Source organism: Amblyraja radiata, chromosome 9, assembly GCF_010909765.2.
Source record: "Amblyraja radiata isolate CabotCenter1 chromosome 9, sAmbRad1.1.pri, whole genome shotgun sequence".
NCBI classification, from domain to species: Eukaryota; Metazoa; Chordata; class Chondrichthyes; order Rajiformes; family Rajidae; genus Amblyraja; species Amblyraja radiata.
In genome coordinates this window covers 13041476-13057476 of record NC_045964.1, presented here as the reverse complement: position 1 = coordinate 13057476, position 16001 = coordinate 13041476, and the positions used below count along the sequence as shown (strand labels likewise).

The 16001-nt window shown below is 43.0% G+C and overlaps 1 protein-coding gene across 1 annotated transcript; it reads right to left on the bottom strand.

The window, feature by feature from the left end:
- Positions 1–1561: 1561 nt before the first annotated feature.
- LOC116977296 (EEF1A lysine methyltransferase 3-like) lies at positions 1562–9426 on the bottom strand. The gene is made up of 3 exons (XM_033027794.1): positions 9295–9426; positions 7480–7591; positions 1562–1959 (listed from the first exon to the last, which is right to left on the bottom strand). Exons 1-3 carry the CDS (start codon positions 9424–9426, stop codon positions 1562–1564), a joined length of 642 nt encoding a protein of 213 aa, XP_032883685.1.
- Between the last annotated feature and the right edge of the window lie 6575 nt (positions 9427–16001).

Below are 16001 nucleotides of genomic sequence, written 5' to 3'. Positions count from 1 at the left end.
TGAATACTTAAGTAAATGTGATATTTCAGTTATTTATTTTGAATTACTTTGCAAAAATGTCTAAACACCTGTTTTCGCTTTTTTAATTAGATGGGGTATTGTGTGCGGATTGATGATAAAAAATGAATTTAGTCAATTTTAGAATAAAGTTGTAACACAAAATGTGGAAAAAGTGAAGGGGTCTGAATACTTTCTGAATGCACTGTATAATAGAAAAATAAGTCAACGGGAACTTCCGTTTGTCGTATTCAGTGTTAACATGGACAGATTCATTCGAGGCACCCAATTACACTTTATGTCATTGCATTCGATAACAAACCATATTGTAGTCAGAATTCAGGGAATTAGCAGTAATCGGTATTTATTTTAGACCAAACAATTGCAACTCCAATCACAAAGCTACCGGGTCTATCAGATGCTTCGTCAAACAAGCAGCTTCATCGTCACATCTTGCAATGAGTGAAATAATAGACTAATGTTTAGAATTAGGAGAAAGCGTAGAAGTCGGGATGGGGGGAAGAGATGAAGGCGAAAGAGGATTAGTTGGTCCGCCTAGTGGCCGCACCTTGTCTAATAATGAATTTGGGTTAAGTTATAACGGCCAGTTGCAACATTTTGAAACCCATGTGAAAATGTTCCGGGTGCTTTTAATCTACGGGGCCTTCATAAGTTTTGTTAAATATTTTAGCTTTGGCAGCATAAATAACTGTCGACGCAAATCTGAGTCAATGGCATAGTGAGAAGTGTCATTAATATTGCAACAGGGTAAGGTGAGAATTTAAGATTGACACAAAAAGCTGGAGTAACTCAGCGGGCCCGGCATCATTTCTGGAGAAAAGAAATAGGTGGCGTTTCGGGTCGAGGGGCTTTTTCGGACCGAGAGTCAGGGGAAAGGGAAACGAGAGATATAGACGGCGATATAGAGAGAGAGATAGAACAAATGAATTAAATATATGCAAAAAAGTAACGATGATCAAGGAACGGTGGAGCCCACAATGGTCCCTTGTTGGCTGTGGGCTAGGTGATAACGAGTTAAGCAGACAGTGAAACTCAACAGGACGTCAGTGATACTAGTACAACGACTAGAGTGGGGGAGGGACTGAGAGATAATTTAAATTGTGTCTTTGTAGACGTGAGCATTTGCTTGACACTGAAACGTAACTCACTTGCTCTTATTGAATCAAAGAATGGTGTATTTTAAAGGAAGCTTATCTGTATAGAACGCAAATTAATGTAAAGCCCCGCTATGAAACGTCAGATTACGGCCAACCCGGGGCGGAATTGAAGAATAATAATGGACATAGTTACATAGTTTTCATTTCGATGACCCACCCCAAATGTTAGCAAAGAATAGCAGATACGGTAAATGTAAAATAAAAAGAGAAAATTCTGGAAACGCTCATGAGATCGGGCAGCATCCGTGGGAAAATGTACATAAACTCTGTTTCTCTTTCCTCAAAAAGATGACCGACCCATCGATCGTTACCAGCATTTTCCCTTTTTATATCTAGCTTCAATATTGCTGGTAAGCTGTTTGCCCATCCCTCTATCTGAAATGATCTCATACCGCCTCAGGGCGTTCTTTTTTTTTGGTCAATTTGTAAATGTTATTGTTCCCGCTTATGTGAATTAACTCGCAATTAAACTGCCCCGGCAGCATTTCTTGGTGGAAGTTGGTGGCTCCATCTCTGGCTGTCATGTTAGAACACATGTAAACTATAGTTTGCTCGTTGCAAAGGTGCTGAAGTGTTTGCAAAAGATCTACAAAATGGGCAGGGTTGTACACAATGTCCGATCCCAGAATGAAATCGAAGTCGGATGGATAGTTGTTCTGATCAGTGCCCCATGCAAGAGCACTGATTTTGGAGCGGTGCCTTGAGCTGGGTGGGATGTTTGCAGATACGTTGTATTCTATTTGTTTCAAAACGTATGGTCTGTCCGTCAGGGTGACATCACCGCCTGAGGAAGGAAAACATCAAACAGCGGTCATCGTTTGATTCCAGTATGAATGCGCGGGACAGTTAGAATGTCGCTCCACTCCCCTGACATCAATCTGAAGAAGGGTCTCGACCCGAAACCTCACCCATTCCTTCTCTCCAGAGATGCTGCCTGTCCCGTTGAGTTATTCCAGCATTCTGTGTCTACCTTCGATTTAAACCAGCATCTGCAGTTCTTTCCTACACGAACCCTGAAGGCTTGGTGAGATGTAAGGGTGTAGTTACCGAATTTCAATAAGATATAGACAGGCTGGTGGAAGGGGAAAATGGGAAACAGATGAAATTTACTGCTGAGCGTTTAAGAAGGAACTGCAGATGCTGGAAAATCGAAGGTACACAAAAATGCTGGAGAAACTCAGCGGGTGCAGCAGCATCTATGGAGCGAAGGAAATAGGCAACGTTTCGGGCCGAAACCCTTCTTCAGACTCAATTTACTGCTGAGATAGGTGAAGGTTGCATTTTGGTGGGAAGAGTGGAAAGTGGTAATCTCAACGTAGCGATTTCAATACAAACAAGCCGGTAGAACTAAACGGTGTACAAGAACGGCGAGATATGGGTGCATATTTGTAAAGGAAGCTGGTTGAGAATATGGAAAAAAGTCTTATTGCTGATGATGGAGGGGGCTCAAGATTTATAGGGTACAGAACGGTATGATTGGCAACCGTGATTCTTCACCAAGCAAGAAGTAAATAACTTCACGATGACTGAAATAGTTAATTGTTTTTAGAACATTTAAGCAATTATTTAGGAAGATCCCTCATACTATTCGTCAATCCAGTTGGCATGTTCTACAGACTGCGCTTTGGGGTATCTCATTGAGCTATTTGAGTTTCTGCCTCACAGCGTCAGAGACCAGGGTACGACCCTGACATCGGATGTTGTGTGTATGGAGTTTGCATGTTCTCCCTGTGACCGCGTGGATTTCGTCCGAGTGCTGCGGTTTCTTCTTATATCCCAAATACGCGCGGGTTTGTAGGTTAATTAGTCTCTGTAAATTGTCCCGAATATGTAGGGGGTGTTTGCGAAAGTGCGATAGCATACAACTGATGTGAATGGCATGGTCGGCCTGGACTCGGTGTGCCGGAGAGCCTGTTTCCATGCGGTAGGTTTCAATCAGACAAGGACGTGGAGCTGTGGTTTGTGACTGGGTTGGTGAGATATATATGGTGGTTGCTCAGCCTATGCAGTGGTACGGTGGCGTAGCGATAGAGCTGCTGTCTTACAGCGCCAGAGACCCGAGTTCGATCCTGACTTCAGGTACGGAGTTACGAAGTGTGTACGTTCTCGCCGGGACCGCGTGGGGTTTCCCCGGGTGCTCTGGTTTCCTCCCACACACCATGGACGTACATGTTTGTAGGTTAATTGGGCTTTGGTAAAAAATTGTAAATTCTCCCTAGTGTGTAGGATTGTGCTGGTGTACTGGGATCGCTGGTCCGAAGGGTCTGTTTCCTCGCAGTATCTTTAAACTAAAGTAACTGAATTTACATAAATCTAAATATTATTAAATATTATAAATGTAATGCTCCGTGGGTCATTCCTGATGTATGTTGCAGAAGTAAGAAGATCACAATTTTCGTGAGCTTAAACAAATCTTCCAGTAATCACCTTGATTGCTGTCGTGCTAGTTGCAAAAATGTATTGTCTATGCACACAGTAGATCATGTATACGACAAGAGATGTTTTTAAAATTATTCTTCTCATTGTGTTTGCTGCTTGCATTTGCTCATTTAATATATGTGTCTAAACGGGTCCAAGAAATCCTGAAATGGGAGGGAGAGGAGCCTGAGGTTGTGGTACATATAGGTACCAACGACATAGGTAAAAAAAGAGAAGAGGTCCTGAAAGAAGAATTTAGGGAGTTAGGTAGAGAGTTAAGGAGAAGGACTGCAAAGGTAACAATCTCAGGATTACTGCCTGTGCCACGCGACAGTGAGAGTAGGAATGGAGCGAGGTGGAGGATAAATGAGTGGACGAGGGACTGGTGCAGTGGGTATGGATTCAGGTTTCTGGCTCATTGGGACCTCTTTTGGGGAAGGTGCGACCTGTACAAAAAGGACGGGTTGCACTTGAACTCGAGGGGGACCAATATCCTGGCGGGGAGATTTGCAAAGGCTACTGGGGAGACTTTAAACTAGTATGGTTGGGTGGAGGGACTCAAATTGGGAAAGCTAGCAGTCAGTGTGTGAGGCAGGAGGCAGAGAATGGTAGCACTCTGACCCAAAATGTAGGGGAGAGAGAAGAAAAAGACAATAAACAGAGAATAAGAGAGGGTGGGTTTCTTAAATGTGTATATTTTAATGCTAGGAGCATTGTAAGAAAGGTGGATGAACTTAGAGCCTGGATTGACACCTGGAAGTATGATGTTGTGGCGATCAGTGAAACATGGTTGCAGGAGGGCTGTGATTGGAAACTAAATATTCCAGGATTTCGTTGCTTCAGGTGTGATAGAATTGGAGGGGCAAGAGGTGGAGGTCTTGCATTGCTTATCAGGGAAGATATTACAGCAGTGCTTTGGCAGGATAGATTAGAGGGCTCGTCTAGGTAAGGTAAGGGAAACAAGTAGAGTAGCTATGGAAACTATGAGGCTATTTGGGTGGAACTGAGAAGTGGGAAAGGGGTAGCAACACTTATAGGGGTGTATTATAGACCGCCAAATGGGGAGCGAGAATTGGAAGAGCAAATATGTAAGGAGATTGCAGATATTAGTAGTAAGCACAAGGTAGTGATTGTGGGAGGTTTCAATTTTCCACACATGGACTGGGAAACACATTATGTAAATGGGCTGGATGGGTTGGAGTTTGTAAAATGTGTGCAGGATAGTTTTTTGCAGCAATACATAGAAGTACCTACTAGAGAAGGGGCGGTGCTGGACCTCCTGTTAGGAAATGAGACGGGTCAGGTGGCAGAGGTATGCGTTGGGGAACAGTTCGGGACCAGTGATCACAATACCATTAGTTTCAATATAATTATGGAGAGGGTCTGAACTGGACCTAGGGTTGAGTTATTTGATTGGAGAAAGGCTAACTTTGAGGAGATGCGAAAGGATTTAAAAGGAGTAAATTGGGACAATTTGTTTTATGGGAAAGATGTGGAAGAGAAATGGAATACATTTAAAGGTGAAATTTTAAGAGTACAGAGTCTTTATGTCCCTGTTCGGTTGAAAGGAAATAGTAAAAATTGGAAAGAGCCATGGTTTTCAAGGGAAATTGGACACTTGGTTCGGAAAAAGAGGGTGATCTACAATAATTATAGGCAGCATGGAGTAAATGAGGTGCTTGAGGAGTATAAAGAATGTAAAAAGAATCTTAAGAAAGAAATTAGAAAAGCTAAAAGAAGATATGAGGTTGCTTTGGCAAGTAAGGTGAAAGTAAATCCAAAGGGGTTCTACAGCTATATTAGTAGCAAAAGGATAACGAGGGATAAAGTTGGTCCATTAGAGTCAGAGTGGACAGCTATCTGCAGAGCCAAAAGAGATGGGGGAGATATTGAACAATTTCTTTTCTTCGGTATTCACCAAGGAGAAGGATATTGAATTATGTGAGGTAAGGGAAACAAATAGAGTAGCTATGGAAACTATGAGGATCAAAGAAGAGGAAGTACTGACACTTTTGAGAAATATAAAAGTGGATAAGTCTCCAGGTCCGGACAGGCTATTCCCTAGGACATTGAGGGAAGTTAGTGTAGAAATAGCAGGGGCTATGACAGAGATATTTCAAATGTCATTAGAAACGGGAATAGTGCCGGAGGATTGGCGTACTGCGCATGTTGTTCCATTGTTTAAAAAGGGGTCTAAGAGTAAACCTAGCAATTATAGACCTGTTAGTTTGACGTCAGTGGTGGGCAAATTAATGGAAAGGATACTTAGAGATAATATGTATAAGCATCTGGATAAACAGGGTCTGATTAGGAACAGTCAACATGGATTTGTGCCTGGAAGGTCATGTTTGACTAATCTTCTTGAATTTTTTGAACAGGTTACTCGGGAAATTGATGAGGGTAAAGCAGTGGATGTTGTATATATGGACTTCAGTAAGGCCTTTGACAAGGTTCCTCATGGAAGGTTGGTTAAGAAGGTTCAATGGTTGGGTATTAATGGTGGAGTAGCAAGATGGATTCAACAGTGGCTGAATGGGAGATGCCAGAGAGTAATGGTGGATGGTTGTTTGTCAGGTTGGAGGCCAGTGACTAGTGGGGTGCCACAGGGATCTGTGTTGGGTCCACTGTTGTTTGTCGTGTACATCAATGATCTGGATGATGGTGTGGTAAATTGGATTAGTAAGTATGCAGATGATACTAAGATAGGTGGGGTTGTGGATAATGAAGTAGATTTTCAAAGTCTACAGAGAGATTTATGCCAGTTGGAAGAGTGGGCTGAAAGATGGCAGATGGAGTTTAATGCTGATAAGCGTGAGGTGCTACATCTTGGCAGGACAAATCAAAATAGGACGTACATGGTAAATGGTAGGGAATTGAAGAATGCAGGTGAACAGAGGGATCTGGGAATAACTGTGCACAGTTCCCTGAAAGTGGAATCTCATGTAGATAGGGTGGCAAAGAAAGCTTTTGGTGTGCTGGCCTTTATAAATCAGAGCATTGAGTATAGAAGTTGGGATGTAATGTTAAAATTGTACAAGGCATTGGTGAGGCCAATTCTGGAGTATGGTGTACAATTTTGGTCGCCTAATTATAGGAAGGATGTCAACAAAATAGAGAGAGTACAGAGGAGATTTACTAGAATGTTGCCTGGGTTTCAGCAACTAAGTTACAGAGAAAGGTTGAACAAGTTAGGGCTTTATTCTTTGGAGCGCAGAAGGTTAAGGGGGGACTTGATAGAGGTCTTTAAAATGATGAGAGGGATAGACAGAGTTGACGTGGATAAGCTTTTCCCACTGAGAGTAGGGAAGATTCAAACAAGGGGACATGACTTGAGAATTAAGGGACTGAAGTTTAGGGGTAACATGAGGGGGAACTTCATTACTCAGAGAGTGGTGGCTGTGTGGAATGAGCTTCCAGTGAAGGTGGTGGAGGCAGGTTCGTTTTTATCATTTAAAAATAAATTGGATAGTTATATGGACGGGAAAGGAATGGAGGGTTATGGTCTGAGCGCAGGTATGGGGAGAATACGTGTTCGGCACGGACTAGAAGGGTCGAGATGACCTGTTTCCGTGCTGTAATTGTTATATGGTTATATGGTTATACCGTTTGTGTATAAAACCGTGCACAGGGTATGAAACGGAAGCGCACACTCAGAAATTGACATTTATATCTCGGAATATGGATAAAAACCACGCCACGAGTGCAGCCACTTTCTTTACAGAAGTAGACTCGCTGACAGCACAACACATAAGGGAAATGTATGTTGGAGATCTAAGCGGACCTGTAACTTTGTAGACACTATGGGCTTTTCCTTATTCAAATCGAAGTACATTGTTCCCGATATCATCTCTATCTTGGAGTGAAACTGTGGCATGAATTAACTTACCCAGCAGTGCGGCTAAAATGCCCACGATCCCAGTTCCGGACCCCAGCTCAATCATCTTCTTCCCTGTAAAATTAATCTTTTCATCTTCGAAATAACGACAGAGTACGAGTCCCTGAAAAACAAAACAACACAGTCGCGTTAATTGTAATCCGTTTACGTTCAAAAAGCACAAAGGAGAATAGGATGGTTAGTGGGGCCCCAATCAACTGGTATGGAGTCGCGTAAATATAATCCTGTGCACATTGCCTTTCATATGGGTTATGAGCGTGGTCCTTATGAAGTGGTCCTAGTGGTGGTAAATGCAGGTTTAATTAGGATAATCAAGTGAAGATAATCTCAAGGTGGACACAACATGCTGGAGTAACTCAATGGGCGAGGCAGCATCTATGGAGAGAATGAATTGGCGACGTTTCGGGTCGAGACCCTTCTTCAGACTGATGTCAGGGGAGGGGGCGGGACAAGGAAAGAATGTAGGCGGAGAAATAAGACTAGTGGGAGAACTGGGAAGGGGAGGGGATGGAGAGAGAAAGCAAGGGCTATCTGAAGTTAGAGAAGTCAACGTTCATACAGTTGGGGTGCAAACTACCCAAGTGAAATAGTCCTCACCCCCTAGTGAGGACCCCTTCTCCCGTCTCCAACGGACCCCCTCCTCTTGGCCATCTATCTGCTCTTGACCGTTTTATTTTAAACTGCCGGAGGGACATCAACCACCTCAACTTCTCCACTCTCCTTTCTCACTCTAACCCCCCCCCCCCCCCCCCCCCCCCCCAGCGTACAGTCCTCCACTCACTCTGCAACAACCCCAACTGGGTGATCAAACCGCCGACAAGGGAGGTGCCGTGGTAGTCTGGCGCGTTGATTTCTGCCGTTGTGGCCAGGCGCCAACACTCAGACACCTCCTCCTACCTATCCTTGGATCAGGACCCCCACAGATAAGCACGAGGCCATTATCTCAAACACCATCACGGCTTCATCTCTTCAGGCTCCCGGCCCTCCCAAGCCTCCAACCTCATCGTTCCCCAGCCCCGCACGGCCCGATTTTACCTTCTCCCCAAAATCCACAAACCTGACTGTGCTGGCACACCCATTGTTTCTGCTTGTTCTTGTCCCACCGAACATATTTCCACATACCTCGACTACATCCTATCCTCCTTGGTCAAATCCTTCCCTACCTATGTCCAAGACACCTCTCACGCTCTTAGTTTCCTCCATGACTTCTGTTTTCCAGGTCTGCATTCTCTCATCTTCACCATGGATGTCCAGTCACTCTACACCTCCATCCCCAATCAGGAGGGGCTTAAAGCCCCCCGTTCCTTCCTCGACCGCAGAACCAACCAATCCCCATCTACAAATACTCTCCTCCGCCTCGGGTGACAGGAGGGTGAAAGGGCGGATAACGATTCCCGGCTTTTGTGACCCCGACATGGGCATGGAAGTAAGGATTAAGGGCACTGTGGCGCGGAATTACGAAGTGAAATGTGTGTTAATGGACAGAGCGCGTTGACATGTTGGATGTGAATTGAGAGAAGAATATGGATGGCGAAGATCCATTTGATGAAACACAGCAGTGCAGCTATAATGCGCTCCCTTTCCTTGCTAAGATCCACGGGGGATATTTTTTTTAAGGTACCACTCAGCTCAGGTCCGGTTCCTGCAGAAAGGATAAATTGAGGGTTGCGAATAGCATTTTAACCGCGAAACATTTGGGGAGGGCGGCGGAGATAGGTTATGCAACTACCGAGGTCCGAGTGTTGTTAAAATACGTCTGTGGAAGGGATTGCACACAGTGCATTTGTTACAGGCTGCTAGACTTACGGGTTCCCAGACAAAACCAGAGACGCCGAGATACGCTCCTTTGAACGTCGTGATCTTTAAAGGGTGTCCACTGAATTCATATTGCTTCTCTTCCTTTTCCCACGAGGGGGTAGTATCCTCAGAGCTGTTCATCCTCTTTGGTTTTCAGTTGACTAGCTGATCCACAGGCAGGATGACTCCGGTCTTGGATATAAGTTTCTACCACATTGAGAACTACAAGTCTGGTAGAGTTACTCTGAAGCAGAGATGCGTCGAATGTATTTCTTAAACCACTGTGCTGCATATTGGGGCTTGCGGAAAAAACACATTGTGTCTACTGTGATAAAAAAGATACAAATGGCAAGTGAAATAATTCAGAACGGGTTCCTAGCCTGGTCGTGTTATAAATGTTACATGTACTTTACAAAGTATCCACGTAAATCCACCAGTTATAGCTGAGTGACGTACTCGTATGCTGAGCACATTGGTAATTATAGTAACATTAACCTATCAGATTTTAATAACACTTTTCTATCATAATCATATATTGGAGCTGCAGGAAGTTAATCTCCGAAAATAACCTAACATATTCATGTTTTTATTTCCAATGTTGAAGAAGTTGTATCTCGTTGTTCGCTCTCTTTTAGTTGGAACACACTAGTTACAACTTAACTTGGAATTTTTCTTTTATAGAAAATGGATGAGATATCGAAATACCTTGACTGACATCCCCCCAAGTTCTGTATTTACGTGTTTATTGTGAGGCAAGTCCTTCGATATAATATTTTTTAAAAGTATTATGTAATGACAAATTTCCAAATGGCATTTTAGTTTCAACCTTTAACCCTGCACTGCTACATCCACTACAGCTCAAAATAACGCAAGGGAACACATTCCCAGCGTAAACCACGAGATCCTGGAATAATCCAGCGGGTCATGTAACATCCCTGGAAGACATGGATAGGTGGCGATTCGGATCGGGGCCAGAACGTAGCGCACTGGTAGTTCCCTCGTGTCTGATGAAAACGGTTCCCTTTATCCTAAGAACATTATTCTGGCAGGGGATGAAGAATCGCTGGAATTCTCTGCCCCATGGAATTGTGGAGGCTAGATCATTGGCAGTAATTAAAGTTATGGTAGATTTTTTTTTAAGATCGATCAATTGAGGGATAGGGAATTGCCACTGAGATGGAGTTGAGGCCCGGGGTAGTTCAACCATGTTCACAAGGTTGAGCGGGTCAGGTGGCTTATTCATGCTGTTATCTTTTTTATGTTCATGTGCACTGTGCTACTAATTTAGAGAAGAGCATGGCTGGTGCCCGCATCTCCGGACTGGATATTAGAAGATTGAGGGCTGATTTCATTGAAATATAGAATATTTTGAGAGGGAGAATGACGGTGCAGATATCACGATGGCGTGCCGGCAGACGAGAGATTCGAGGACTGGGTCACATATTGGGACAGAAATGAGAGGAAAATCAAAATTAAGATGCTAGAAATCTGAAATAAAATAGAATGTCGGAGTTACTCAGCGGAACAGTCAACGCCAATGGAAAGAGAAACAGAATCCGTGCCGGGTTTAGGGGGCTGCTTCCGAACGGGAAAGCGAGAAAACACGTTGGTTTTATTTGCTAGAGAAGGTGGGTGGGGGAATAAATGCAGGAAAAAAACTATATTTATGATACAGCGAGACCAAGTGACATAACGCGACAGTGAAATAGAAGTTAAGATCGATTACCCTTATTTATCTCTACAATGCGTCTCTAATGGAGTTTTGGGATGTTCCCAGCAGGCCGGACTATTCAGCAAATGAACAACCGAGTTACAATTATGAAAGGTGGAAATGATCAGTTCTGATGAAGCAGAAGGAAAGAATGAGTTTCCTCAAGTTCGATGATTCGGTATTGTCTAGAAGACCCGTCTCTACTGTTTATTTCATTCCGCTTACATGTTTTTCCTCTACATGCAAAATGTTTGTAAGGTGTCCTTGAGGCTCTTGAAAAGCGCCCATAAATAAAATTTATTATTATTATTATTATTATTGTCTGCAAGGTGGTCCCATGGATGTTTGGCTGCCGAGTACATTCAAGGCGAAGAGATAATTCGCTTGCTGTCTGCACCCCTAGATTAGTTGTGGATTCGGGACGTTGTGGGATATAAATCTTAGAGAATAGGTTATGGGGAAATGAGTGGGAACATGGAAATAAGGCTAGTGCTCACAGATTTGCAAGGATATTTAGCGTCCTGCGATCGTTTTAAAATTGGCACAGGGATGGAGATGAGGCCTGGGATGGATAGACCATGATCACTGACCATAGTTGATCCACGTCAGGCCTCAACTTCATATACGATGGATTGACATTTGAACACTGATCAAGAGACATGGGGATTCGATGGGAAATGGATTAGAGGTGCAGAATGAACAGTTACCTGGGTCGTATCATATTGCTGTTTAAGAAGGAACTGCAGATGCTGGAAAATCGAAGGTACACAAAAATGCTGGAGAAACTCAGCGGGTGCAGCAGCATCTATGGATCGAAGGAAATAGGCAACGTTTCGGGCCGAAACCCGAGTCTGAAGTCTGAAGAAGGGGTTCGGCCCGAAGCGTTGCCTATTTCCTTCGCTCCATAGATGCTGCTGCACCCGCTGAATTTCTCCAGCATTTTTATGTACCTTCGTATCATATTGTTGTCTGTGGGAGCTTGCTGTGCTCAACTTCATTCCCTTCTTTCCAACATTACAACAACGACTACAATGAAAAACATTTGGTTGAAGGTAACTCGCGAGTGGCTCTGATCAGCACCCATTAATATATTCGAATAACTGGAACAAGAAAGTCAGAATTTTACGAATTCTGTAGAACTAGGGACGCCAGCCATGACGTTAGAAAACTCACCATTCTACTAACAACTGAATAACAATGACAATAATATTCCTAACGTTAAAGATAATAACGATAAAGTCATAAATACCACTACGGTGACCTAGATGTAATCCGTCATATGGATTTGTATTTTTTTTAACTGTTCTTGAGATCGGCAATATAGATAGGAGATGCGCGCAGGACTAACAATCAAAATCACGGAAGACCAAGGACACTACACACCGCAAAACGCGCTGGAAATGCCTTTCCCATTCTGCAGAAAACATCGATGTCCTTTGTTTCCGCCCGTACAACAAAGGTGGAATATTGCGCTTTAACCTTACGCTCAACGTTTAACCTGCTCACATCGGCAACACAGAACATTGCCCAATAATAACACGGTTATTATTTGGTCACCGAGTGAATGGGAGCAAGGGGTTGGGATTAGTTTTGCTTGGTCAATTTGGTCGGCATGGACGAATTGGCCAAAGGGCCAGTTTCCATTCTGTGTAGCTCTATAACTATAATCCCCGTATTTGCTCGGGCCCACCTGATACTATTCATTTGTACCCCGAAGAGAATAGAAAGTGCACCTGTTCAGTGTGTTATTGGCAGTCCACAGAGTAACACTTAATTTACGCCTGTGAGGAGGTCAGGGGATGGGTGGTCCTGGTGAAATTCAAATTGGTGATTAAGTAACTGGTGAATGAGTGCTTCTTGATAGCTTTGTTGATGATGCGCTTGATCGTCCCGTCAACGGAAGGTTAGAGGTCCTCGACCGCTGGAGGACAAAAAAGGGAGAGATTTATCTTTTTTTCGCCTTCCATCACAGTGAGGAATGCGGAGGAGCCACTGTTGTGGATGATCATGTTAAAATGTATTTTGTGTGTTCTGCTGCTTTTTATTGGTATGCCTGTATGACAAATCAAATTCTTCACATGTTGCAAAATATACTTGGCCAATAAAGTATGATTATGATTATGATTATTATGATGACAGCTCCCAGCACTATGCTGGTGATCTAGAGCAGACTGAATGGGCAGTAAATTGTCATATATGGACGCACGGGCGCGGTACTACAATCCATCCACTGGGTGGTTTCAAAGCTCTCAAAGCTCCGCCAACAATCCTCTGAGCCATTTGATAATATCTATGGAGAGAATGAAATTGGCGGGAGACCGATTTATGTGAGGGCGGATACCTCAAGAGGAAGCTGAGAGCTTCTCACAGTAGCCGTTTCAATTCCACCACCATTTACGACCACGCCATTGGTGATGAGGCCGATTAGCTCTGCACGCTGACGTTGCTGTTTTGTAGCCATCATTTTTGCGCTGCTCCCGACCATTCTGGCAACAGATGTACCTGACACATAGTACCCACAGTTTACATGCTGCTTACCTTTGCTTATAAGTCTTGGACATGCTTTGGGATTTTAATGAAACATGAGATTCCCATATCATCTGGAAAAAATCCCAAAATAAATATTTTGCCAAAGCCGTTCATTTTCCAGCGATATTTATCACAAGTTTCGATGTTATTCTTGCGTTTCTCTACGCTCTCTTGGTGATTTCTAGCAAAGCATATCGTCGGCTTTGGGTATTAGGCGTAATACGCATAACTAGGTTGTGGCGTATATTTATAATGGATGTTAATTGACGAAAGATTTAAAACGGAGTTTCCATCTGTTGATGCTTGGAGAGATTAGAAGGTAGAACAAACAGTAGAGGAACAGGCCCTTCGACTCATAATGACCATCCCGAACCCGATGCAAAGGCTCACTAATCTTCTCTGCCGGCACATGATCCATATTCCTGCATTTCCATGTGCTTATCTGAAAACCTCTTAAACGCCACCATTGCATCTCCTCCACCACTACCCCTGGCAACGCGTTATAGGCATCCACCATTCTCGTGTAAAATACTTGTCCCGCACATATCTGTGAAACCTTCCCAACCTGACAATGTCATGCCGTCTAGTCTGTGACATTTCCATTCTGGGAAACAGGTTGTGACCGTGTACCTTATCTATGACTCTCATAATTGTATACACTTTTGTTAGGTCTTTACTCAACCCCCGACAGAGAACATATAATTTAAATACGTCCAACATCTCCTTGTAGCTAACACTATTGAAACCAGGCAACGTTCAGGTCAACCTCTTCTGCCCCTCTCTAAAACCTCCAAATCCTTCTTCAAATGGGGGCGACCAGAACTGTACACTATACTCAAAATGCGGCCTATCCAAAGTGTATAACATGGCTTACTGACATTTACTGACATTTTACTCAATGCCCCGATCGATGAAAGCACGCATGCCACCCGCCTCTTTACCATTCTGCCTACTCGTGTTGCCACTTCCAGGGAGTTTTAAAAGTGTTGCCTTTATGCATTTTGATTGTTTTTTATTCCTGCTTGTGGGTCTAAATATAATTCAAACGTACTGTGACGCTCTCAATATAATGTTGCCTACTGAGACTTGGTGTTTCGCAAACTATTCCGCACATTCTGCTCTCCGTGGTTGTTTGAGAACAACGCAGAATTATTTTTCTTATTTCCTGGTATACGTCAGTTTCCTTATCACTGACCTCAAGAAAGCATATATTTTTAGTTTCACACTAACATTCGTCATATTTGTGCAGAACAGGAGCATATTCTTCCCGAATGTCCTACGTTCGTGTCTGTTCCCTTATTGCATGATACTGAGTAGCATAATGCGTCTCCAAGTATTTATCTCAATGGCAAGTCAAATCGAGCATGACGAAGCCGCTTGTAATTTAATAACCTTCATTGTATAACTATTGAACCCTTGATAAAAACAAAACAATTGTGTTGCAATATTCCTTTACGCAAGTTCCTTAATTTGTTTATATTCACTTTGACGAAATGTGGTTCAAAATGTTACAACGAATACTTTACGAGGCCGGGCTTTCTTTCTAAATTAGTCTCGGGTTTATTCAAAGTGTCCAGCTGCTGGGGCAGTGGAAAGCAGGGTTTTGACTTCATTGAAGACCCGTCTCAGGCAAGCTATGATAGAAATGTTTTTTTTAAAAGCCTTGCCAAAAATCCTCTTTGAACCTATCCCTTGTGTGCCTAATTTTTTTTTAATGGCACAACATTGGATGTGGAAACATGAAATCTAGAAAATTGACGGGTTGTGGGAATGGGTTATAGAAAAATTAAATGGGCCAATCTGGTTGTTCTTTGAGTCTCCATAAACTTGATGGACCAAATGACCTCCTTTCCGTTTCGTAAAGAAATGTGTAAATAAGTCAACAGGACCAGTCCCTCTTCACATAACTACAGTCTGCTGCACGTTATATGTACGAGATAGCATCGCTTCATTGTACGATTAGTCCTCTTACAGTATGTACACCCCATCCCCAGCGTGACGTCCACAACTGCAAGACCCGGAGTGTTAAAGTTAGATAATAACTTTGCATTTCATTATTAACCAACGGCATAAGTGCAGTACAATTTTACCTAGTCTGTCAAGAACCAAATGGCTCTACTTTATAGTAACTAGTTGACTTCATCGTCACATGATCATTTTCCTCAATGGTACACCCACACAGACCATATCACATTTCACACATGTCACAACAAAATATTGCGAGATTAACCGAGAGTTTTTCTAAATATATTTAAAAGATTGAAGCTACTATGTTGGTAGCCAAGTTAGAATTATCTGGGTAGCAACTGAGTCAGTTAAGACAATGTCCGTGCAAAGAGAAACAGTGTCAGCATTTCAAGTCCAGGATCTTTCATCAGAATGAGACAAACCCCGAGATAAATGTATCGAAATGCAGAGATAATGGGATAGAAAGGTGGAAAAAAATGAAGTAAATGACTGGACAGATTATGTTGAC